The sequence below is a fragment of the Eleutherodactylus coqui genome, chromosome 2 (assembly GCF_035609145.1).
Source record: "Eleutherodactylus coqui strain aEleCoq1 chromosome 2, aEleCoq1.hap1, whole genome shotgun sequence".
In the NCBI taxonomy this organism is placed as follows: domain Eukaryota; kingdom Metazoa; phylum Chordata; class Amphibia; order Anura; family Eleutherodactylidae; genus Eleutherodactylus; species Eleutherodactylus coqui.
Window position 1 is genome coordinate 243,427,107 of NC_089838.1, and position 26,888 is coordinate 243,453,994.

Genomic DNA, 26,888 nt, shown 5'->3' on the forward strand with positions numbered 1-26,888 from the left:
TAAGAGCCTATGTGTCCACAATCTTGTAACATACTTACATTAAAAAAAAATGTAATTTTACATTGAAAATTAAGTTTGAAGGGCCTGCCACTTGGGGTCTTCCTTCCTGCACCTTTACAATCCACTGCTTGTTGTTAGGCATTTGTATTCTTCAATAACAGGGACATGGGTACCATGCTACAACACAGAAGAGAAGGGGCAGACATTCAGATGCTACAATGTAGCTGGGAAATGTGGGAGAGGAAGTCCTGACCAGTCCAGTACAGATAGTCCCCTACTTGCGAACGTTCGATTCACAAACTTCGCAAGATGCGAACAATCTGTCCTGCACAGTATGATGTAATGCTATGGCATTACATCATACTGTGCAGAGACCAGACAGGCTTCTATCAAGCCTGATAGAAGCCTGTCCGGTCAGATCGCGAGACACAGTGCGGTTGCTAGGCAGCATGGTGCCTTCTGAAAGGCCCCAGGGCTGCCTATGCAGAGCGCCTATCAAGCCGTGCGCTTGATGGGCACTCTGCATAGGCAGCCCTGGGGCCTTTCAGAAGGTCCCAGGCTGCCTAGCAACTGCACTGTGTCCCGCGATCTTATCGCAGGACACAGTACGGGCCCCCTAAACGTCAGCCGGCACCCGGCGGCAGCAGTTCTGACGAGCCGCGCCACTCGTCGGAGCTGTTAACACTTTAAATACCGTTCTGACAGAGGTATTTAAAGTGCTAACAGTTCCGACGAGCGGCGCAGCTCATCGGAACTGCAGCCGCCGGGTGTCCGCTGTAAGAACAGTCGGCACCCAACGTTGTATGGAGCAGGATCCACCCGCGATCCTGCTCCATGCAAATATTTGTTCGGACTTGCGAACAGTCTCCTGGAACGGAACCTGTTCGCAAGTAGGGGAGCATCTGTACTGTCAGAACGGCTGACTTAGGACATGCTCCCACCTGTAAGTGCAGCAAGGGCAGCAGACAAATAAGAAAATCAACATGCAAAACTGAATTGATAGAGTTCAGGCTGGGTGCAAACAGCAGCAAAGCAGCAGCCAAAGAAGACCTGGACTGCTTTTAAAATTTTCTTGAAAACTCAGGACCACTTTAACCCCCTTAACGCCACAGGACGTAAATGTACATCCTGGCTGCAGGGTACTTAACACAACAGGACGTACACTTACGCCCTGAGGATAGCACAAGATCAGAAGAGATCCCGTGCTATCTAGCTCCGATAGCTGGCCTCCTGCTACAACAGCGGGGGTGCATCAGGACCGCGACCCCCGCTCTTTACCTCTTACACACTGCAATCTATGTAGATCATGACATGTAAAGGATTCACAGAGGGAGTGCGCTCCCTCTGTGATGTTATCAGACTCTTGTGATGAAATCGTGGAGGGCCAACAGGTTGCCATGGCAACAGGACGCCAGATACAGGTATCCTGCTTTGCCATTGCCTATGATCGCTAATACAAGCAATAAGGCATTGCAGGACAGAAGTCCTGCAACGCTTTATCATATCGATCATAGCAGCTATGGTACAGATCCCCATGAGGGATATGAAAAGTGTAAAATTAAAAATAGTGTAAAAAAAAATGTTAAACCCCTTTTTTGTGCTTTTTCTCTTATTAGTATAAAAAAATCCCATATATTTACTATTGTTGTATTCATAACGAATCATACAACAAATTGAACACACTTTTTATCCAGCAAGGCAAAAAGTTAAAAAAAAACTGAGGCAAAATGCCTATTTTTTTCATTTTGCCTCCCAAAAAAACGCAATTAAAGTGATCAGAAAAGCCGTATGTACCTCAAAATGGTAGCCATACAAACTACACCTCGCCACACAAATGACAAGCCCTCACAGAGCTCCGTCTATGGAAAAATAAAAACGTTATAGGACTTTGAATGCAGCGATTTAGACAAAAAACTAAATTTCCAAAATTATTGTGAAAAAGTGGAAAAACCTAAAAAAAAGAAGAATTATGGTATCGTTGTAATCGTACTGACCTGCAGAAAAAGTGTATTGTGTCATTTATGCTGCATGATTGATGTTGTAAAAAAATATCCCCAAAAAACTCTTCTCTCTCTGCTATCATAAAAAAAGTTATAAAAGTTTTACAATATAGTCTATGTATTCAAAAACAGCACCAATAAAAACTACAGTTCACCACGCAAAAAAACAAGCCCCCATACAGCCATGTTGACAGAAAAATAAAGAAGTTATGGCTTTTGAAAAGTGCCCAAAGTAGGCCATGTCCTTAAGGGGTTAATGAGCCACTGTTGTCTCATTAAGAAAAGACTAATAAAAGACCCAATTTCAAGTTAAGGATCTGAGGATGACCCAAAAGTTAAAAAATATCTCTTAAAGGAATCTGTCATCACTAATGAGTCCCATAAACTATGTTATGGGGCTCAAAAGGAAGAGGACAGGAGGTTCGGGGTGCTGATTTTTATACTCGCCTGGTCCCCCATTCCAGTGCTGTGCCCCCAAGAAATCAGTGAATGCCCAGTTGTGACTCTTATCAGATGGCTCTGTGCATGAGCTCTCCCCTAGAGATGAATGGGAGAGTGGGTGCAAATAGCCCTGTGAAAATGGTCATGCTGTGTGTGCTTGCTGATTTCTCTGGACACAGTACAGGAACGGACGCCATGGTAAATAGAAAAAGCAGCAGATGACGTAGGCCCTTTAAGATATTTTGGATACTACCAAAACATCTTTAGATATACACTATCCTAAGAGTGCTTTAATACTGTGTTTCCATTGGTGGTAGTATCCATAGGAGGTACACGTTGTTAGAATTATCTGATGGAGGTTACTGTATACCCATACAGTGGCATCTGTTGCGCATAGGTCCCCATTGTAAAAAAATGAATACTGTGCAGTATAATTTTTTTTTTGTTCTAGATGCTTCTGTATAGAACAGTGCAGCAATATCTCTTAATATTCATTTTCTGCTATCCACAGGATAGTACAAAAGTGTATGATCAGTGGGGCCAAGCGCTCCATTCATCTCTATCGGATTCAGCACTTGACAGTCTCTGACAGTCTCATAGAGATTAATGGACTGGCAGTACTCATGCTCAGAGGCATAACTTGAAGCTTCTGGGCCCCAATGCAAAATCTGTAACAGCCCTCAACTATAATGCTTTATTCATATTACTAGGCTTACTATATGGAGAAGATAGGCCTTATGGGCCTCCTAAGGCTCCTAACCGGGAGCAACTGCATCCTCTGCACCCCCCATAGTTACGCCCCTGCTCATGCTTAATCCCTCCATATGAGCAAGACAACATGGGAGCAGCATTCTTGTGTTCACTTGGGGTCTTTGAAGTCAGGTCCCCACCGATCAGTTAATATCTTTTGATATAACCCTTTTCAGGACTACTGCCTATGAGTGCAGCTGTAGATATGCTCGCGATAGTGTGGCATAATTGCGCTTTGAAGTGAGCACTATCGCACACATATCGGCGCATTATACTGTACTTTTCTGTGCTGCCAGGACTGCCCACATTGGCGCGGGACACACTCGCACTGTGATTTAACAGGTTGTGCAGCCTAATCAGTTCCCGGTGTTCTCAATTTACTCGCAAAATCACGCAGTTCAGTGCACAATTTTGTGCTGATCGGGTGTGCATTTGGTGCGCAAATGTGCACAAAAATAAAACATGTTGCACATATTTTCGCGCACGCAAAATTTGTTCACCAAAACGCATGTGAGGGAACCCATTGAAATCAATGGTTCTATCCTTTGCATTTTGTGCAAGCGCATTTATGCACATAAAACATGCGCTAATGCAGCCAACCGCAGAAGTCCTGAGAAGTTACTGAACAGAATGTTGGACTCAAAAACAAGGTGGTATAAGATGGACATTCAGTTTAATGCTGTGTTCCTGTATCTTCCTTCCAGTATCTGTGGAGGGAGCAGTAGATCCTTGGTTATGGACCAATTCATTTATAATTTAAGCTGTCCCCATTTGACATTATTTGTTAACTCCTTAACTCCTTTTTAGGTAACATTTACAGCATTATAACTTGGGTATTGGACATAGAATTACAATTCTGATAACATTTTACTTTACTACATTCAGCAATGTATAATATGCAGAAAAAGGAGTATTCCAGAACTAAGCCAATATGTGCTCTGCTCTCTGCCGAACAGCACCCTCCCGTATGCTAAAAAGATGGGCAGAACTGTTATGCCCATTCCTTGGGCCTTTCTCAGATGGGTGGAATTAACTGTGCGCCACGCCCAAATCTGTTGTGCACGTGCACATGGCAAGTGCACAATGAGATGCGTATTTACGTGACACCAATCCCCATACCCTACCTTGGCGTGTATACACACATAATACACGTCAATATAATACGTGCCGTGATTTTTTTTTTTTGCACACACATTTCTTGTGCACAGTGTGAGAGGCACAATTACAGTCTATGTGAGGAGCAGGTTGGCAGAGTGGCATGAGCCCCTGTTTTGCTTTCAAAAAAGAAGGCTGAGAGGAGACTTAACAGTAGTCTACAAATATCTGAAGGGCTGTCACACTGCAGAGGGATCAGCCCTATTCTCATTTGTACAAGGAAAGACTAGAAGCAATGGGATGAAACTGAAAGAGAGGAGACATAAATTAGATATTAGACAGTGAGGGTGATCAATGAGTGGAACAGGTTACCATGGGAGGTGGTGAGTTCTCCTTCAATGGAAGTCTTCAAACAAAGGCTGGACAAATATCTGTTTGGGAGGATTTAGTGAACATTATATTGAGCAGGTGTTTGTACCCGATGACCCTGGAGTTCCCTTCCAACTCTACCATTCTATGAGCCCCCCAGTAAGTGTTTAAGGTTGCCGATTGTCATGACTTGCGCCGCATCCGCTGCTGCTTTCCTGTGTTGAGCTGCAATAGCAAACTCAATGCAAGTGTCGCTCAGGGCCCAAGGGATGACACCCCCTGAAGAGGAAAGCAGCTCTTCCAGTTTTAGGCCCCCTGCACACTGCAGAGCCAGATTCGGCGTGGTTTTTGGTGCATTTTTTCACCACATCCAATCTGTTGCATGTAAAGGCACCTTAGAAATTTCTGCAACACATCTGCTGCATATAGACATACCTGAAAGCAACTACAAATAGTCGGTACTTTACCTCTTTTAGTATTGTGGTATTTGAACTTTATTACGGCATTGTCCTGGCTTAGTGTTCATGCAGTGTGTAATAAAATGTCTGTAATAAAAAACACGTCTAGCTGCTGGGATCAGCTTTACAGCACCCTTACCTGGTGTACTATGTGCTTTTTGTCATAGCTCCAGGACTGCAGCTAAAAATATCGCCGGCTCTCTGCCTATCATTAACATGGGATTATACTAAGTAGGACACAAGCAATGTTTGAACAGGCTACAAGGCTGAGTGGGGTCTTTTCTTTCTAGTTCGCCTCTAGATTTGTGTGTTTAAATTAAACAGAGGAGCTGCATTAGTAATTCTGTTGAGCTACGTGCCCAGTATCCAAGGTCACTTATTTATTTTCAAGGGTCACTCTTTAAAAGAGATACAATTAAGCAAGTAAATTACTTTTCGCTCGCTATGAACAATAATTACTGAATTAGCGATAAAAGAAAAATCTCCAGATGGTCATTAAAACACTGATGTAAATGAAAAGAATAAATCTTTCTGTCCCCGGCCAGGCTTAATATATACGTGTCACATGCTCCTTATACATAATTAACCGGGGGTTAAACTTCTGTGTGCTTTTCTATGATCGGGTCATTGCACCGTATGTGTCTGCACTGTCCAATCAGATTTGATATAATTTCTTATAGTATTTATAAAACCATAGAAGAATTCTTCCCATAAGGAAGAATTTCAATATGGGGTGTCTTTAAAAAAAGCCTTCCTTCTGAGCCCCTTCAATGGAGCACAACTTGCACTAGTCCGCTCATGCCCCCCATCTGTTCTGTGTACAGGACACCCCGGCATTGAACAGAGAGGCTATTGTGGCATCAGAGTCTTTTCATTATGTAGTTATGTCCTATACATTGCACAGATGGTGAGAAAGAGGGGGAACTTGAGCATATAGCATCACTCAGCTCAGTGGCTTCCGTACGGGGGAAGAAGGATTTGTTTAATAAACCTTGTATTGAAAAGTCTTCTTATTCTTCAAGAACAATTCTACTTATGCTACGGCTGATTTTTGGAGTTAATGTTCCTTAAACATTATAGGGGACACCTTGACTAGCACTTTTTGAGGGAATTGGTTGATACTATAGAAGCATTAAGGTTTGGTGACATTTGTGGATGGAAGTATTATGGTTTGCACTGTATAGTAGCATTTATGGCTGTCATTACATAGGGGACCCATGGCTGACTATTTTTTGTGGACACTAGGCATTGGCTACCACTATTCAAAGGCACTTGGTAAAACGTCTTCTCTTGACGGATCCCAACAACCAACAGTGAACCCTTTTGTCTTGAAATTATCTCTGTTGGGGTTCCTTCATGGTTTCTGTCAGATTTGATGGTAGTGAGGTGAAGGAGAAACGGGCAGAGCAACCTCAAAGCAGAGATAGACTAGAAGTATGACGTGTTGAGAAAGTCAACAGTGATATTGCTGATGGCCTAGCGCAGTGGTTGACCAAAGATCTTGATAGTGTTGCAAGATCAGAGTGGAAGAGCTGAGGCTGAGGCATGATCTGTCTAGGTATAAGGATTTTGAATAAATTAAATTTGACGGTGTAGATATTTTAAAATAAAAATTACTTTTAATCAAGACCAGCAGGTGTAACACGTTTTCAGGTACACAGACCTCTTCATCAGACCACTGGATTACACATTTGTAGATGTGTGAAAAAAAACTGCTCAGGGTCCAGGTAGCACAAATGTGTTGACCGTTGGTGGCCAATAGTTTAACTTGGACAGCAAGGGGCAGCTGAAAACTGCTCTACTGCTGCCCACCAATAGTCAACACGTTTGTGGTATCTGACACTGAGGAGGTTTTTTTTTTTTTTTTTTTTACATATGTGTAATCTAGTTGTCTGAAGAAAGTTGCCATCCATCAACAGGTCACATCTGAGCCTTCGCTCTTCCAGATTTGATAGTAGGATTACCAATACATATAATTCTATTCCTGCTGTGAAAACAATAGTTACCATGGAAAACCAGTAGAGACATCATTATAGGTTATGGGCGTTCAATGAGCACCGATGTGATACATCATATGATGGATCTAGCATGGGGTTGTGGTTTCTCTAATGAATGGAATTTGCCATGGATTTTAATAACTATAAAGGAGAGGTGAACTATAACACAAAATCCGTGTGTGAATACAACAAATTATGCAGCAGAGGTGCATGTATCTGTGTATGCTTGAATGTGTACAACTTAGCAGCTAGGGCTTAGTCACACGGGCGCATCGGCGCCCGCGTTACTGCAGAAGGAAGACGGACGTCTCTCTGCAGCGCTGGGAGAAAGAACAAGTGACCTGCTTCATTGCCGGTCATGTGTTCTTTCTTCAGCGCTGCGGGGAGTCGTCCGTCTTGAAGTACGGTCGTTCTCTTGCAGCAGTATGGGCTCAGTCACACGGGCGCATCACGAGTGCCGATGCGCCCGTGTGACTAAGCCCTTAGGCTATATTCACACAGGCGAGCGCGATATCTAGCCGAGAAACTCGGCCTGATTTTATGCTTGCCAAGGTACAATTTTCACAGTGATGCGAAGTGTTTTTAATTGAAAATCACGTTGCATCGCTTCCGTGAACTTGTGATCCTCACATGCGTATTAGGATCGCAAATATTTCCCATTGACTTCAGTTGGAATCATCGCATCACACTCATGTGAGTGCCATGCAATGTCTTTTAAGGTCGCATTGAAAACAACGGGTTAGGCTTTCCGAGGGAACGCCCCAAGGTAGAACATACTGCGACTTTTTCACACGCATGGGTGAAATCATTCAACAGAATGGATTTCATATTTGTGTGCACATTGCACAAAACACGCACAAGAATATTGCCTGTGTGAATAAGCCCTTATATGAACAGACAAGCATACCCATTTGTTAATATATTCTCTCACTGGCTTTTTATTAGTGTATAGGGATGCTTAATTTTCCATAGACTGAGCAAGCAGAATGATCAATGTTAATGAACATGCCGGGGACTAAGGTTATTTTAATGACAGAGCCAAAGCTTTGAACAAATGAGGGATTTTCGAGCTGGTACACATGGGTGATCTATATTACAAGCAATTATGTCTTACAGAAATCCTACTTTCAAAGTCGGATTAGATTGCCTTAGATGCTCTGAAAATATCACCTTTAGTAAAATGTTGATAGTACAATTTGTGTCATTTACAAAACCTCTGACCCTATAGGTTTTCACGAAGAATAGCTAACTGTGTCTGATAATATGAAAAAATGGTAACTTCACTATTAAACATCAGAATATTTCTCAAATTTAGTTCTGCGATTCATTTCTCTACAAAGCTCTCCTGCTTCCCTTCACACCACCATATAGTTAAATGATAAAATTATAGCTACTTGCAACAATCTCGGAAAAGGTTTAATGCATTTGGGCTTCCACAGCTTCCATTGAATGCAGCATTAAATCTGTCTTCAGTAAGCTCTTAAAGAGAACATGTCGCCTCCTAAAAGCACCATAAACTAAGTTATGGTGCTAATAGTATAGGTGCCGGTGAGTCCAGGGGTGTCATTTTTATACTTACTAGGTTTCACATTCCCAGGCGGTCACCCTAGGAAGTCGACGCACCGTGAGTCAGCATGACCTTTTTCATTCAGTCGGTCCGCACACATGCCACTGTTCTCTACGGGAGTGTGCACAGACTGACTGAAAAGAGTCATACTGAATGACTGCTTGCTGATTTCCCGGGCTGACAGCGGGGAAACAGGGAGCCTGTAAGTGTAAAAAATTACACCCCCGAACATAGTTTCTGATGCTTATAGGAGATGACAGATTCCCTTTAAAGGGGTTGTGTCATCACAAAATAACCTACTGTATCAATCAGGTTTTTATGTTTTTTTAAAAGCTGTTGATGATTTTTCTTTCATTTTTAATTTCTTGATATATTTTTAAAAAATGCTAAAATGCTGCAGTTTTCCCACTGACCACTAAGCCTAAAAGCAGTCTGTAACTTCCTATTTTGTAGAGAAATCTTTTCAGCAGTCATCTCATTATCATCACAGGCAGGATTACAAGGAAAGGTGATACCTATACATATAGATAACATAGGATTCACCATTCACAATAGGTGATGGTCACAGCTCACCCCCTCCCCTTGACCTCTGTGCAGAACATACCTAAAACTGTCTCCCATGGAATTGAATGGGTCGACTCCTGTCCATTATATGCACCACCCATCTCTAAAAGCTGCCATAAAACTTTTCTCTGTAACAAAGGCAAAAGAGCATCCTCCATAGTCATGCACAGACAAAATCAAAAAATGTACAATCAGAAAATGAAAACATTAGAAAAACAGAAAATATTTTATTAATTTCAATTAGTACAAAAAATGATACATTCTCTTAAAGCCCCACCTCCTTTAGAGGAAGCTACAGCCTGCCAGAACTTTGTAATTTAAAGGGGTAGATGAGGGTCGCGCCTTTACACCCGGCACCTACTGCAGGAACTGAGCCCAGTTGTACAGTGTGCCTGGGGGGCTCAGGAGTTACGGAAACAGCAGGCTGTTCTACACTGTTTCCACAACTCCCATAGAAGAGACAGACCGACATGGGAATAACCTTGGGAATGGGACCCATGTAGCTGTATAGACGAGTCAGGCCTCCCTAACACAGGGACCTAAAATGCAGTGATGTTTGCAGCTAGAGCTATGCTTAATAGATCATCAAACTAAAAAGCAATGTTTGTTCGTATGACTAAGGGTAATTGTTAATCGAGTTATACAGGTAGGTAGGAACTATTAGGGGTTGATCCAGGGAACAGTCTGATTGCCATTAGGGAGTCGGGAAGGAATTTTTTCCCGAAAAGGGCTAATTGGCTTCTGCTCTTGTTTTTTTTTTTGCCTTCCTCTGGATCAACAACACAGGAGGATAAACAGGCTGGAATAGATGGATGTTGTCTTCATTCGGCCTTACATACTATGTTACTATGTATGAATAATAGGTCATAAACATATTAAAGGGGTTGTCCAGTTGTTAGGCCTGTTTCACACGGGCAACAAAGTTGTGTGATTTTCTCACTGTGTGACAGTGCTATAGATCGCATGTGTGTGAAGCCCATGCTTTTCAGTGGGTTCCTTCACATTAGCGATATTCAATGTGATGGCTGTGATTGGTTCATCGAGCCCTCGCTCTGATTGGCTGAGCTGCGGCACTCGAGAACCAAACACAGCCAGCGCTCCCTGGAGGTGGGGATTTTGAACCTCTAAGCCAGGAAGCGCTTGCTGAAAACAACAAGCAAGTCTGCCGAAGAAGAGGAGATGTGCGGCAGACATGACAGTGGCTGTTAGGGCTTGTTTTTAGGGTAGGACCTATATTTCAAGCCCCCCCAAAATCCCAGCAAAAGAGCGCTACAAAATCGCACGACTTTGTAGTGCCACACGTGACTTTGTAGCAACACAAAATCGGGACATCGCCGTGAGAAAATGCAGCGATATCACACAGGACACAGATGTTATATCGCTGCGATTTTCTTGCGGCGATATCACTGTCGCCCGTGTGAAAGAGGCCTTACTCAACATTGCAGCAATATCTGTAAGGCCGTTTCACAGCATGCTGTGCTTTTTCTTCCGTCCAAAAGCCAGCGAGCTGGGCTGAAAGCAGGCGGACCCCATTATAGCCAATGGAGTCTGCCTAGTGCTGTTCGGTTCCATCCAGACACAGAACAGATCAGCGGCAGGAATTCCTCTTTCCTGCTCCATTCGGAGGGAAGAATGCCTAGCGCAGATGTGAAAGCACCTTTATTGTCTTAAGATAACCCACAGAGCTGTACTTATCCATTCTCTGCCGCGGAGATCCAGTGCTGGTGCCCCATTGCCATTCCCTTGACTGTTATGGCGGATGACGTCAGTAGAAGTCACCTGACCCCTGCAGCCACTCAATGCCCGCAGTGTCACCCTCCTGGCATCAGCGCTCACATCCTGAGCGTTTTGATGCCAAGCATTCAGAACAGAGGCGTTGCAGAAACGTCATCTGCCACAACAATCCCGGGGACTGTCTTCCATCACTTTTATATTAATACATTTATATTATAACAGGCGAATCTGAGATAAATCTGAGAATTATCATATATTTGGAGGAGCCGTCTTTTTCTTACAGACTAATTTTGAAGAATATTGAATATATAATCCTATATAGGTTGTTGCTTTTGCAAAGCTGATTACAAATAACTAAAAATCTTCTGTAAAATCTTCCATAAAGCAGCTCGTTAAGGATGTGGTTTTGTGTGATCTTCTTCCAGGTCTGTTCTTACAGCTCCCAGGGATGAAACTGAAGAAGCAGGTGACTGTGTGTGGAGCGGCCATCTTTTGCGTGGCCGTCTTCTCTTTGTATCTTATGCTGGATAAAGTGCAACACGACCCTCCCAGGAGACAGAACGGAGGCAACTTTCCCAGGGTATGAGAAGATGCCAATTAATGCTTAACCATTGAACATCAGCACATAAGGGCTTGCAGGACTGTTGAGCTAAGAATTGAAGGTCACTTGCTTATTGAACCATCCCTGGATTTGATCTCAGGCTTGTTATAAAGCACCGCAATACCTCACATGTATATATGCCTGCGGTTTACACCTATAAAATATTTACTCTGCAGCACTGGATGGAATTTTGTATAATTCCGTTCTGCACTAAGTAACTCTATAAGCTTCTCGATACATTTATGACCTTCATTTTTTTACTTACTGTCTAATCTCCATATTTCACTTTTATGGAGCAGTGACACATTTTCTTCTGTGATGTATTCAATGTGCTTACATAATGCCTTTTTTCCCATACACCTCTGCACGACCTCTTTTTCCTTGTTCCTTGTTAAAGGAGGAGATACGTATTATACCATGAGGCCTGATTTCACTGTACTTAAAAGATGAATCAATGTACTCTACTGCCTATCTAGATGCGAGATGTGGAATTTGTCAAATAATTCCTTAGTGATAGAAAGTGATGCCTCAATGACAAAGAGAACTCGGTAAAGCAGAAAATCCGCACTGCTGTAGAACATAAGTAGTAGTGTTCAGGAATTGGCAAAATACAGCAGACATCAAGAGCCAGTGACTGTATGTACATTGCTCCAGCAGCCAATCTGACCCTTTTTGGTTTAGCACGAGTGGAATATGGGGCATTTTTGCGCCCCCCGTTATGGCTACAATCCTCAATGTTGGACTAAGTACTTCAATAGCAACATTGTAAATTCTCCATTCTGTAGAGAACATACAAACATATATTCTAAATAGAGATGAGTGAGCATACTCGCTAAGGACAATTACTCGATCGAGCATTGCCCTTAGCGAGTACCTGCTCGCTCGGAAGAAAAGGTTCGGCTGCCGGCGGTGGACAGGGAGCTGCGGGGGAAAGCGGGGAGGGATGGAGGGGAGATCTCTCTCTCCCTCTCTCCCCCCCGCTCTCCCCTGCTCACTGCCGCAACTCACCTCTCACCCACGCCGGCAGCCGAACCTTTTCTTCCGAGCGGGCAGGTACTCGCTAAGGGCAATGCTCGATCGAGTAATTGTCCTTAGCGAGTATGCTTGCTCATCTCCAATTCTAAACTATTTCTGTCCCATTAACTTCTACCATATCCACACTAGAACTGAGGATCAGACTTGAGTATATGCAGCTTTACTCACACAGTGGGGCACATTTTTAAAAACTATTACAGACAGATACATAGTACTGTGCAAAAGGTTTAGGCAGGTGTGGGAAAATGCTGCCAAATCAGAATGCTTCAAATATAGAAGTGTTAGTGCATGTTCACATGAGGCGGATTTGCAGCAGATTTTCTGTGCAGACCAGTAAAGTAGATGAGATTTTCGAAATCTTGTCCACATGCTGTAAAAAAAAATCCACACAAATCCGTGCAGAAATTGACATGTGGTGCCGGATTTAAATCCGCAGCATGTCCATTTTATCACCTTATATGCCACAGTATTCAGGTGTGAATTCTGCCACAAATTCAATGTTAGAAACTGTGGCAAAATCCACACCTTTTGATGCAGACTTTCAGCTGCGGATCTGCTGCAGAATGTCCACTGTGGATATTCTGCAGCAAGTCCATCCTGTGTGAATATGTCCTTTAGGCTAGTTTTGCGATTGTGATTTGGCCGCAAGAAAATTGCGTTTCTTCCCCGCAATTTGTGAGCGTCAGCAATGTTTTTTTCTTGAGAATAATCTTGCATCGCTCATGATGAAATTGCTCAATATTTTTATCGCGCAATCTTTTTAATCGTGAAAGCCAATAGGACTTTTTAATGTTTTAAAACGCATCGCATGAAAATTGCCAGTTTGTCCATTGCGATGCGATAAAAAGCAGGCTCCAGAAGGAAACATGAGAGATAAAAAAAAATCACACATCACAGAAAGATAGAGCATGCCATTTTTTTTTTCTCGTAAAATCGCATCAGTGAAAACATCGCTAATGTGAAGGAAACCATTGAAAATCATTGGTTTCACAATTCTGCGTTGTCACTCACTCTCACATCGCGTGAAAATCGTACGATTTTATCTCCCATGTGAAGGCGACCTAATAGTTTATTGTCAGTTGACAAAATGCAAAGTGAATAAACAAAAGAGAAATCTAAATCAAATCAATATTTGGTGTAACCGCTCTTTGTCTTTAAAACTGCATCAATTCTTCTAGGTATACCTGCACATAGTTTTTGAAGGAACTTGGCAGGGAGGTTGCTCCAAACATCTTGGAATACTAAGCACAGATCTTCTGTGGATGTAGCTTGCTCATATTCTTTTGCATCTTCATGGAATCCCAGGTAGATTTGATGCTGAGATCAGGGCTCTGTGGGGCCAAATCATCACTTCCAGGACTCCCTGTTCTTTATGCTGAAGATAGTTATTAATGACATTGTATGTTTGGGGTTGTTGTCCTGCTGCAGAATAAACTTGGAGCCAATCAGACGCCTCCCTGATGGTATTGCATGATGGATAAGCATCTGCCTGTATTTCTCAGCACCGCAGACCCCATTAATCCTGACCAAATCCCCTACTCCATTTCTGAAATGCAGCCCCAAACTTGCAAGGAGCCTCCATCATGCTCCACTGTTACCTGCAGACCCTCATCATTGTACCGCTCTCCAGCCCTTTAGTGAACAAACTGCCTTCTGTTACAGCCAAAAATGTCCAATTCTGACTCATCAGTCCAGAACACCTGCTCACATTTTTCTGCACCCCAGCTTCTATATTTCTATGCACAATTGAGTCACTTAACCTTGTTTTTATGTCGAATGTATGGCTTTTGGCTGTAATTCATCCATGAAGACCACTTCTGGCCAGACTTCTCCAAACAGTAGATGGGTGTACTTGGGTCCCACTGGTTTCTGACTGTTCAGATGGCACTGATGGACATCTTCCATATTCGAAGGGAAGTAGGCATGATGTGTCTTTCCTCTGGGCCGACCACCGTTCTCAGCGTTGCTCGTTTCTTTGGGCTTCTTCAGAAGAACTTGAACAGCACAACTTCAAACCGCAGTCTGCTTTCAAATCTTTGCCTGGGAGAAACTTGTTGATGCAGTATAACTACCTTGTGTCTTCTTCTTGTGCAGTTTAGTCCCTTCAAAAACTGTGTGCAAGGTTTGAAGGCAAACAGTGGTCCAACTAAATATTGATTTGATTTAGATTTCTCTTATGTTCATTCACTTTGCATTTTGTTAACTGACACAAAAAATATATTAACATTTCTGGTTTTGAAAGCATTCTTATTTTGCAGCATCTTTTACACACTTGCCTAAAATGTTTGCACAGTTCTGCATTTATATGCTGCCCTTTTGTAAATGTGTGGATAGATTGTAATAATGACTCATTCAATCGTTTGAAACATCTTGGAGTGTTATAAAAAATTCCGGTCGGTAGATCACTAAATGCAAGGCTTCCACTGATATAACTTATGCTAGGGTTCCATCGGTCTGCCATGTCTTCTGCCATCCTCTGCCATGTCAGCCTCTCAGACAGCCTTGTACTTGGCATTAGAAGACCTTTCGTTAAAGTTGTAGAATAGTATAGATAATACTCAGTGACTTCAGCTAACCTGCTAAGAGGCTTTTACAGGATATAACATTGATGGCCTCTTCTCAGGATAGTCATTAATGTGTGAATGGTGGGGGTCCAACCTAAAGATCCTTTCAAAGCAGAGGTTGAAAAAAATTTTTGCAGCACTTCGCCTCTTTCTCTGCATTTTCTATCACAGCGCTGTCCATGTAATGTATGTCTACAGCAATTTATGTGATTAAGGCTGACCTCCAGTACCAAACACATGCATGAAATAGAACGGCTCTATACTGAGTGCTGCAATACTAGGCTGCAGAAAATGCTATGCTCAATTCTTTTTGTTGATCGTTGGGGGGTATTGAATTGACCCTAAGCACATACTGATGACTTAGCCCAGTCTTATACCACCAGGGATAAAAAGAAGATTGACAGGTAATTACCATACATATTCTGAGGGAAATTGGCTTTTTAAGCTATTGCCTGAAGAGTCATAGTATACAGATTAAGCACATTTTCCACTATTATTATTATTTTTTTTTTAAATACATATATTTTTTTTTACCACAGAGTCAGATTTCCGTCCTGCAGAATCGAATAGAGCAACTTGAGCAACTTTTAGAAGAGAATCATGAAATCATCAGCCACATTAAAGATTCTGTTCTGGAGTTGACGGCGAATGCTGATGGACAACCCATCCTGCTCCCATATCACACGCCTAATGGAAGCTGGGTAATTCCACCAGACCCACGGCCTAGTTTCTACTCTATTTCTCCACAAGACTGCCAATTTGCCGTGGTTAATAAAGGGCAGAAGACCGACTTACAGGTAAAACAAGAATCTCGCATGAGTTTCTCAGCCGTGTGCAACCGGCCTAAGGGTTAAATGTTGTTCGGAATGATGCAGAATATAATTAAGTATATGTTGTTTTGTTATATGTATGTATGCACGACTCCCGTCACTTTCTAGAGGATTTATTTGGTAAGATTTATGTGATAACTTTGCTTGTCAGTGCTGCCCTTTATAGCTCTCTTTATCTTGTTCCTCTATGAATATTTTTGGCCTCTGGAATACATAATACATATGCATGTGCAATATTTCTGTGAATATGGCGTGTGGGTGATAAAACCTTTATCGTTGTCACAGACAAAAACCTTATGCCTGTAGGACTGTAGCTTTTGAAGCTCATTTTGGTGACATTTTAGTATAAAGCTATCACAGGTGTTTTCTGTTTTTTATATATTACATTTTACATATCATTTCCTGTTATTGCATTATCATAGGATGTTCATATGATTTATTACCCATTATTTATGCACCTGCTCTAATACGTAGGGTAGGGTTCACAACCTAATTCATATATACATATATTCATATATACATCCACCTTACAGATAGGCACACCTATGTTAGTTTCACTCACAGTGTTTTTCTATATCTAAAATCTAAATTGATTTTTATCCTCTATAGCGCCAACTTATTTCGCAACGCTTTCAGGTAATTTATTTATTACCCCCACCAAGCTGGGTACTCATTTTACCTCAGAAGGATGGAAGGCTGAGTCAACCTTGAGCCAGCTACCTGAACCATGCAGGGAATGAACCTGCAACCATCAGGTCATGAGCAAGAGCTTAGGACTACATACTGCTGCCTTAACACTCTGCGGCACACAAGGCCCCTATAAAAGTCTGACCGGTGGGGGTCTCTCTGATGAGACTCCTACTGACCCCGAGAATGGGAGTCCTATGTCCCCCTGGTCCTCCTCATTGTGGGCTCATTGCACCCCTGCAGTGAGGAGGAGATTGAATAGATCTGTGGTCAAGCATGTGCGGAGCTCCATTGATTTCAGTGGGGCTGAGTAAACTACCGGAGTACAAGCACTCCACTATCTCCAAGAATCCAATTGAAGATATATGGAGCAGCACTCGACTGCTGCTTGATTCCATCTTCTCCTCACTATGGGGGGTGCAGTGAGTGAGGAGAAGGGGATACAGGATTTCCATTCTTGGGATCAGTGGGGTAGCAGTAGTGAAACCCCCACTGATTAGACGTTCATCACCTATCCTATTTATGGGTGATAAATAAGTCAATTTTGGAAATACCAATTTAAATACTCTTGTATGAAAAAAAGACAGAAGTATATAGAGGTGATATCTTTATTTGGTTGTTTGATCCAAAGCCAAATGTGGATTCAAAAGAAAGGGGAATTATAAAGGAATGGCTGATACTTATCCTTCTTGCTGGATTAACTTCTGGCTTTGGTTCAAAAAACTGCAACAAATATTACAGTGGTGATTCTCCAAAAAATGCAGAACAGCCAATATACGTTATCAGCTGGGACCAATTTCATATAAAGCCATGATTTGACCCATCAGTATGTTTTTGAAGAATGTGAAGAAAATTGAGTTCCTAGATGTAGCGCAAGCATAAGCTAGAAGAGAACCTGCAAAGTCAGATACAGATGCTGCCTTACTAATATAAAACCTTTATTTTGTGAAGGTGAGTATTGCTCAGGGAAGTGAAGAAAAAAAGACATACTTGACAATTCACCCACCTGCTTATGTACAAAGGTGGATAACCTTTTGAAAGCCTCCGTAGATGTTACATTTGACGGGTGGCATGCTGGGAACCTTTTTGTTACATAAAGATTGTGTCATTTTCTGTGATGTTCTTGTTAATGTGTCAGTTGTAGCATTTAATGTACTTTTCACATTGTGGAATGCAATCCTTGTATTACAGATGCTGGATATCTACACGCAGTTGCCTTTTGATAATGTTGATGGAGGAGTGTGGAAACAAGGGTTTGACATCACATATGACCCTACAGAATGGGAAACAGAGCCCCTGCAAGTCTTTGTGGTGCCTCATTCACACAATGATCCTGGTAAGAAAAGGAAAGAAGCTTTCTACCTGTGTGATGTTTGTGTCAGACTGCCTTATTTCTGCAGGCAGGTCTCACAGTCGGTGGCCATTGTAGAAGTGGAACTCGGTAGGAGTTATTGCAACTTTTACTTAGGGGTTTTAAAGCCAAATGTCATAATGTTGTGTGATAGTGTTAAAAAAAAAAGTTTGAAACAAAGTTACTGAGCGACAGAACAATTGATCAGCCTTTAAATCTCCAGTAACCATCACAAAGGGACTTTTATGATTTGTTGCTGAGCGACTGCGGGTATGTCAAGATTGATCAGGTTTCTAACGCAGCCGAAGCGAGAATTTCTTTTCAGCTCATGCAGCGCATTGTTGAGAGCGCATTGACGGAATGGTTGTGGCATTTTATTTTATGCATAGCGTCCTATGGCAAATATGCTAATTGGCTGGAGTATGTATGGAGAATGCTGCTGAAATTCCATTAAAGAGGTTGAAATGGCAAAACTGCAGATCTGGCAGCTCTCCTGTTACAGAAGCAGAAGAGAGAAGGAATGTTAGTGAATAGCAATGTAGGACTACAATACATGCTATTCTGTATCTGTTGAGCGCTGACTGACAACCCCTTTGGGTACTGTAATGGCTGCTAATAGTGGTTGTCATCTATTAGACCAAGACAACTGAAAAATGGCTGAGCGTATCTAAAAATTTGCCTTAGAAGAAAATTGAAGGACTTTATTTTCCAAGTAGTTTTTCTTTATCTTTAGAGGATATGATCTGTAATTTCATGGTTTTATCTTTCGATCAGTAAGATTTCAATTTCAGCCTACTGTTGTACCGAGCAAAGCATTTATTAGTATTCTGCCTTACTGCTTTTCAACCTGAGAATAAAGATTATTGAATTAGCATTTTTCAGCTACACTTAAGGATGAGTTCACGTGGCTGTATGCACGGCGAGAAACTCAGGTGCAATTCGCATTAGACAATGCATAGACACCCACCCGCTGCTGTCCGATCTTCACGGACGCTGCACGTTGCATGACCTATTCTCATCCATGATTGTCTGGCCGTGTCTACGAATGTCCACGAATATCCCTGTGAAAAATGATTTATCTGGATAGCTCATAGGCTATTATGGAATGCACAGACGGCACACTGCTCAAAAATATGGTTGTGTGAATGGACCCTTAGGGTAGTGTCACACGGGCGAGAAAATGTGCGCTTTTCGCCTGCTGCATTAGTCGTAAAAAAGCAGATTATGAAGCCAAGGCTTTATAATGGTGTCCTTCTCCTCAGCGATGTTTTTATTGATGCGATATTGAGAGGCTAAAAAATTGTGACTTGTTCTAGCTTTCCGCATTTTGCCTTTTTTTTATCGCGCATGTATCTCTATGGAGCCTGCATTGCGATGCAATGTGATCTTAACATTTGAAAGTCCCTTGACGTTTGCAATAAAAAAACATGCGATTTAATCGCTGGCAGAAGTGATGCGATGCGAGATTATTCTCTAAAAAAGGCATCGCTGACACCCAAAAATTGCAGTGAATGAAGACGCATTTTTGCTGCTATTTTCTCAGGCCAAAATCGCAAACGCCTGTGTGGAATTAGCCTTAGGGTGCCTCCACACGGATGCTGAAACGCTGCATTTTTTGCTCTATGCGAGAGTAAGTAAAAAAGCAGATTTATGCAATCAATGTCTTTTAATGCTTTCATTGACATCTGCCATATGTTCTCTGTTGTGATGCTATCTTTCGGCTTTTTTTTTGCCTTTTAATGCACCTATGTTTCCATATGAAGCCATCATTTGTTCAATTTGGGTGAAAAAAGGCACGATGACGCACTTTACAAAGCAGACACACATTTGCCCTATCGTTGCGTTTTTTGCCTGCCCAAAAACGCAAACGCCTGTGTTGAATTAGCCTTAGTGGAACGTTATCCATTAGCAGGCACTCTTTATAAAACACCTTTTAGCTGATTTACCAAAAGCCTTACTTCCTCCATGAGTATTTAGAAAGAAAGGTGTCATTAAGTCTGCCAGGTGATCCTCTTTGGCCATTAAAGGCATTAGCTGGGACATCAAAGATTTTTTCACAGCTTAAAGGGTTTGCCCAATTGATGAACTGGCCTCAGAATAGGTCATCAATAGATGATCAGGATCCCTGCCGATCAGCTGATTCTCAGTATCGCTGTCAGTATAGACAGCACATAAAGCAGATTGCGCTGTCTATAATGCAGCAGCCTGGTTCGGTAGTGCAAGTGCAGCTCCTATTAAGTTCAATGGGAGCTGTGCCTGCACTACTGAACTAGGCCGCTGCAGTAGGGATGGCACAACCTGCTTCCTGCACTGTCTATACTGACAGCAATACTGAGAACAAGCTGATCAGCAGGGATCATGAGCGGTGGATTCCCACTGATCAACTATTGATGACCTAGCCTGAGGCCAGTTCATCAATTGGGCAAACCCTTTAAGCTGTGAGGGTTGTACTGTTTTATGTTTGGTGCCCACTAATGTAGGACCCCGTCATTGGGTGTTTATTGACCAGTGCCTATGTGCCCATGAGACCTGATGAAGATGGTTTACGACTATGCCATTTCTTTGTGTTTTCTACCATATTTTGTTAATGTTCGGCTGTTATACTCATATACAAATAGTATCAACAGAGCCTCAATAGGATATTAAGTCAGAGAACACAGAGTCAGTGCTTCCTTGAAGATTTCTAGAGAGCAGCCTCTATACTAAAGGAAATATGGCATTTTACATTACTAACTAGAAACTTCTGCCATGGGTCAACGTTTCTCAACCGTTTCCTGCCAGGAAATATCCAAGATATGCTCTAAAAACTGTTAATGGGTGAAACAATGAGCAAATTGGCAGCTAGTTGCCATTTGTATGAAAGCTTGTTTGCATCTCTTATGGTAGAGGCTGAAAATTAATATAAATATGACGGGGGCAGCCAAGTTAGTAATGACAGCAGAGCTGTATGGCCCAGCATATGGCCACTGGTCGAGCCAGATTCAGACATGATAACAAAGCTGATCAACAACAGGGAACTTAAAGTTCAGTGGTGGGGGGTCTAATCGCTGCAACACCCATTGATCATTATAACGAAATGAATGGAGCAGCAGCGCACATACGCTGTCACTGCTCTGTTCATTCCAATGAGAGCACTGAAGACTGCTAAGTGCTTTGCTTGAACTCAGCTGTTTTTGGCCCTCCCATTGAAATAAATGGAGCGTTGGCTGAGCATGTGCGTTGTAGCTCCATTCATTTTGCCACTCTCTTGGTTAGGTTTCTAGGTCTTATGAATGGGAAAATAGTGCAGTCTGCTGCGTTATTTTTTGTAAAGAGAAAAAAAATGAAACCTGAGGGAATTTTTTTTTTAACCCCCATTGAAATCAATGGGGAAAAAAATGGAACAGTTATTTTCATTTTTATTTCAGTTTCTCTCCTCCAAAAACAGAAGAGAGAGACAGAAACCCTAAAGTGACCCTAACGCAAGTGTGAAAGCAGCCCTAATGTTTCATCAGTTTAACTACATTTCCCATTTTATGCCACGGCGGTTTCCTCCACACAGCGCCCCCGGCAGGATTGGACTGTCTGACTGACTACTGCTGGCTTATTTTATGTCTGATTTACTGACAGTCCAATCTTGTACAGCAACAGTGAACTGAAATATTCAGTTCTCTGACAGTAAAAACCACAAACGCTTCTGAATTTAAGGGTTGCTAGGGAAACCTGTGATGTCAGTGGTGATGTCATAGGGATTTCTTGTGTTAGTGAGTGCTGTATACAGATCACTGGTAACTATCATCTAATCGGCTGCTACATGAAATCATTTAAAAGTTATTCTAGTCAAATGTCTATCGCATTATTGTAAAATTTGAAAATTTCAAATAAAAATTACAGTAAAAAAAAAAGAAAAGAAATAATGTATAAGTTGCCTGTATAATAGGGTAATTATAGAAGCAGCACTGACACTTGTGGTATAGGGCTAACTGCACTTGTAGGTACAACCCAACAATTATCTGCAAGTAGCTAGCGCTTGTATAATAGCGTCCCAAGGGAAAAGCAGAGAATACACCAATGAAGTGTAGAAAAACATAATTCAAAAATAGTAATACAGAGAGATAAGCAATGCCCCGAATTACAAAAATTACCTCTGGTAAGCATTTTTTTGACTCTTGCATCTTCTGCATCTTGGCTTATTCACACCACCGTATTTTTGGTCCGCGTGCAGTACGTGTTTGCAGCGGGCTGCGTTCATGGACCCATTGACCTCAGTAGGCTCTTTCACACATCATGTTTGTGAACCCATGGTTAGTACAAAAAAGTTGCATCATGTCCTATTTTTTGCCGATATCACAGACGAGAGCACACAGTTGTGTGTCCGTGTGTTCTCCGATGCAAGTTGTGCCTGAGAATCGCATATGGAAGTATGAATAAGGACTTCGACAGATAAACGTATGTGCAAATACGCTTGCGGCAACGGAGCGTATTTGCGCATGAACAAGGTTTGGAGATGGCAACACTGATTCGCGCGTGTCAGCGCATGGTACTGTAAATTTTGCGCTCACAATGCCAGTTCACACGCACGTGTTACACTTCCTTTCTGTAGAATAGAATGGCTATTTGAAGCCTAATAAGGGCCAGCTGTCTTCTTTTCCCTGCGTTGTCCGCAGGGTCACACCTTTCCCCTATGCTTTTTTAAAGCTGCCATAGACTTCTACGACAGCTCTCTTCGTAAAATGCAGAAAGATAGGGCAAGCCCTATCTTTTCCTTCGCATGCAGAAATTATGAGTGAGAAACACGCTCATGAGAACATACCCATTAAAATCAATGGGTTTGATTCGTCACGTTTGGTGGGCATGAGTTTCAAGCGTGCTAAAACATGCGCAAGCACGCTTGTTTGTTTAGGCCCTAAAGCTAAGGTGGGGGAAAGGTAGAGCCGCTGCAGGGAAAATGTGATATTACCTGGTGATCATTCGAATAATTATACATCCATATGACATATGGACTGCTTGAACGCCAGTTTGCAAGGTGGCTCTTGTCTGAGGGCGGCTTCACACAGCTGTGTACGCAACTACGCTAACCGCTATGGAGTGTAGTTGTGCATGAACGGGTTTTGTTTTTCTCTACGGCCGTTCAAACTCCGACCCATAGAGTAGGAGTTTGAAAAAGATAGGCTGGGTCCTATCTTTTCACGCCCGTATTATTAACGGGCGAGAATCCCACTAGTGAAAATGAAACAATTAAAAATCAATGGTTTTGTTTCATCCTGCTATTCGGCCGGGATTATCACGGCCGCATAATGGGACAAAAACACGCCAAAGTGTTTAAGCCCTTAGGCTCATAAAGGGGTCACTGCAAAGGTCCCCCTCTACATCGCCCATATGCTTCATGAACAACCCCTTTAAGGCCTCATGTCCACGGGGAAAATCAGACCCGCTACGGATTCTACATGGAGAATCCGCAGCAGGCCCTCCTGCCCCGTAGACATGAGCGCTTAAAATAAGAATTAACTCACCCGCAGCGGACCGGGCAGGTCTTCTCCTCTTCACGTCCGGATCTTCTTTCTTCGGCCGGCGGATGTGCTCAGCACGCCGGCTGTGTGCCGCGCGCATGCGCCGGGCACGTCCGCCCGGCCGAAGAAAGTAGATCCGGCCGTGAAGAAGAGAAGAACTGCCCGGTCCGCTGTGGGTAAGTTAATTCTTATTTTAGGTCTCCCGCGGATCCGGACGGCTTCCATAGGCTTCAATAGAAGCCTGCGGGAGCCGTCCCCGCGGGAGACCCGCACGAAAATGGAGCATGGTCCAGATTTCTTCATGCTCCATTTTTTTAAAATTCCCTTTTATTGACCATCCGTGGGTATTTATCTACCCGCAGGTGGTCAATGCATCCCTATGGGATGCGGATCTGCATGCGGGTGATCCGCTGCGGATTTTAAATCCTATTTTGCCCGTGGACATGAGGCCTAAGTAATACTAGTTATTAGAACAGAGTTGTTCCTGTTTAAAATGGATTTGCTGTAGCGTATGACGAGTAGTTCATCAGAATTTAACACAGCGGGTAAGTCAGGAATAAAATAACCGGGCCGTACGGGAATGAAACCTCTTTATCATATGAAATTAGGGACTTGAGATTTCCATAAAACTAACTTGCGTCCCATGAAAATGAAAATAGGCTGACCGGTGGTGGAAGAAAAGCTCGAAGCTTCTTTATTTTCCTCCTTCTATTCTCTCTTGATATTTCCTTTGCTGTCAGATGAAATGTTAACTCAGGCAGACTCACCGGAGCATGAAAAATAAATATATCGGAATAAAATTCATTCAAAAATATTATTTGACAGGATAGGGAGTAAAATGAAGAAAGCTTCACACGGAAGTTTTACATGCAGTGATTTAATTCCCCCAGTGACTTTCTACTTCCAGATTGTCTGTGGCTAGTCCTGAGGTAGAGTCATGCGGGATCGGTTATGTCTTGGCTTATAAAACATCACATTTTGAATGTTTTTTTCTATCTGTCGTGTACATCATGTACCTCTCTTTTAGCTAAGGCATCTGTCAGATGCAACAATAGTGGTTAGTTAGGGGTGCAATCACTCCCAAATGGGGACTGTAACCAATGCCAGCTTTAGGCTAGATGGCACCCTGTACAGATTTTTTCTTGTGCACCCCACTATCATAAGAAAGAGCAATATATTCCCTTCATAGGCAGTCTGCCTTTAGGACTGTTGCCTTGAGCGCTGGGGTCCTGGGTTCAAATCCCACCAAGAATGACATCTGCATAGAGTTTGTATGTTCTACATGTGCATGCATGGGTTACCTCCAGGTACTTTGGTTTCCTCCCACTCTCCAAAAAACATAAACAAAGGTGAATTTAGAGATTGTAACCCCCAATAGGAACATCAAGAGATGTAAAGTGCAGTGGAAGAAGTATGTGCTATGTAAATGTGTACAATAATAATAATTAATAAGAAAGCAGCAAGATAGCAGCACACCCACAGCAGAGCAGCTCAGTGAATAAATACTGTACCAGAACCAAGCTCATAACATACAGTGCTAGAACCAAGCTCATAAATAGGTACAGCAGCACCAAACTCAGTGCATAAATATAGTAACAGAGCTAACCTCATAACATAAATACAGCACAAACCACCCTAAGTACATCGGTACAGTACCAAAACTAGGCTTATAACGTAAATGCAGAAGCAGAATTAAGCGATTGTGCTATGGGGGTGTCGATTAGTTGACAGCAGTGCCTCAGAACAGGAGGACGATCATCATCTGGTCAAGCAGACCTAAGGGGGGTTATTGCCCCCAGTCTACATTTGCCTTGTGCCCTCCCTACAAAGCTGGTGGCCGGCACCCTGTGCAACTGCATGGGTTGCATGTAGCTAAGGTTCAACCAGACAGGGCGTCTATGTCTACCATCAGTAGACACACTAGGTAAAATCAGAAAAACACCAAAACAATGAAGTAACCACAATATATCTGAAATTCATGCCACAGCGTCTTCATCAACCAGTCAGAGGGTATCTATTCGCCTCCATTTAATTATATACTTACTCAAGCATATATTGCATGCATATTCCACCATGCTGTGTAGATTGTCATCACTTATATACATAAAGCAATGGTATTGCCCTGCCATGCACATTTAAAGGAGTTGTGCAGTCAGCAAAAATATAGATCAGTGTTTGTATAGTCAATATTTGATATACTTCCAATGAGATCAGTGTTCACTTTGGGTCTGAACCCATTATATACCCGAGGGTCACAGGAAGCTGGAGTGCATCGTTCAGTCATCGTGGAAAGACATGTTGTCTGCTGATTATGTGATTTCCTACCAGATTGCTCGCCTCGTAGATGGATCATGACAGCACCAATCATGTAAACTGTATGCTCAGCTGTAGAAAGGTTCATGTACAGCCGGTGTCACAGTTCTTCTAAAGAACAGTCTGGAGGGGGATCACATGATCAGTAGACAGGATAGAATGTCGCACTCCAACCAACCATTATAGTCGAAAACATTGGAGCTCCAGACCCAAATAGATGTCATTGTAAGTCTATTGCATATTGACCACATAAAGATTGATCTATAATTTTCCTAACCAGACAGCCCCTTTAAAGGGAACCTGTCAACACCCTTGAGTGCCATAAACTACGTTATGGGGGGTCGAAGGTACTGACAGATCCCTTTAAACCTTCTTGGCTTGGCAAAATGGAAAAACAAGCTGTCAACCTCTAAAGCAAGCAAAAAATAAGCAACAAATTAAAAATAAGGCTAGATTCACACGGGCGTATGTACGCACAAAGGCAGATTTCAATAGATTTGTTCACATTTCCGTATTTTGCACACAATGTTCTATTTTCCTGCATATTTGTGCACCAAAGGTCCCAATAGAAGTCAATGGGGATTCACAAATACGAGCACAATACACAAGGACATGTGCGAAACACTACATCATTGTGCAGGAAAAAGAACACATCTGGAACATACTAAGACTAATTAGCCATTTTATTTGGCGCATCACTGCTCGCCACACGCAAATGAACATTCCCTGCAGCGCAAAAAGTACAGTAAAATACGCCGATGTACGCGCAAAAAAGCATAGTTCATTCTGCAAGAACGCAGCGTCCAGGCGTGCGCAAATGCATGTATGCTGGTGTAAAGCCGCCCTAACACTGTAATTTGACAGGCACCTTTTGCTTAGTGCACTGGGGACCTAACACTCTTGCATCGAGATCTGCTAATCTGCCCACGTTTCCTTGTGATGATCATTTAGTGCGCAGTTATTTATTAATGTGGATATTATTCACCATACATATTATGTTCTTTTATTAGAATGTCTGTCGAGTCCGCGGGGATCCTTTCCAC

General features: G+C 42.4%; 1 protein-coding gene across 2 annotated transcripts in view; it reads left to right on the forward strand.

The window, feature by feature from the left end:
* Nucleotides 1-26,888, forward strand: part of MAN2A2 (mannosidase alpha class 2A member 2) — a 103,633-nt gene that overhangs the window by 23,778 nt on the left and 52,967 nt on the right. For both annotated transcript variants that reach the window (XM_066592736.1, XM_066592735.1), the window contains 3 exons: nt 11,401-11,555; nt 15,715-15,972; nt 17,884-18,028. In XM_066592736.1, coding sequence (XP_066448833.1) covers nt 11,424-11,555; nt 15,715-15,972; nt 17,884-18,028 — 535 coding nt within the window. In that variant the 5' untranslated portion in view covers nt 11,401-11,423. The remainder of the gene's footprint in view (nt 1-11,400; nt 11,556-15,714; nt 15,973-17,883; nt 18,029-26,888) is intronic.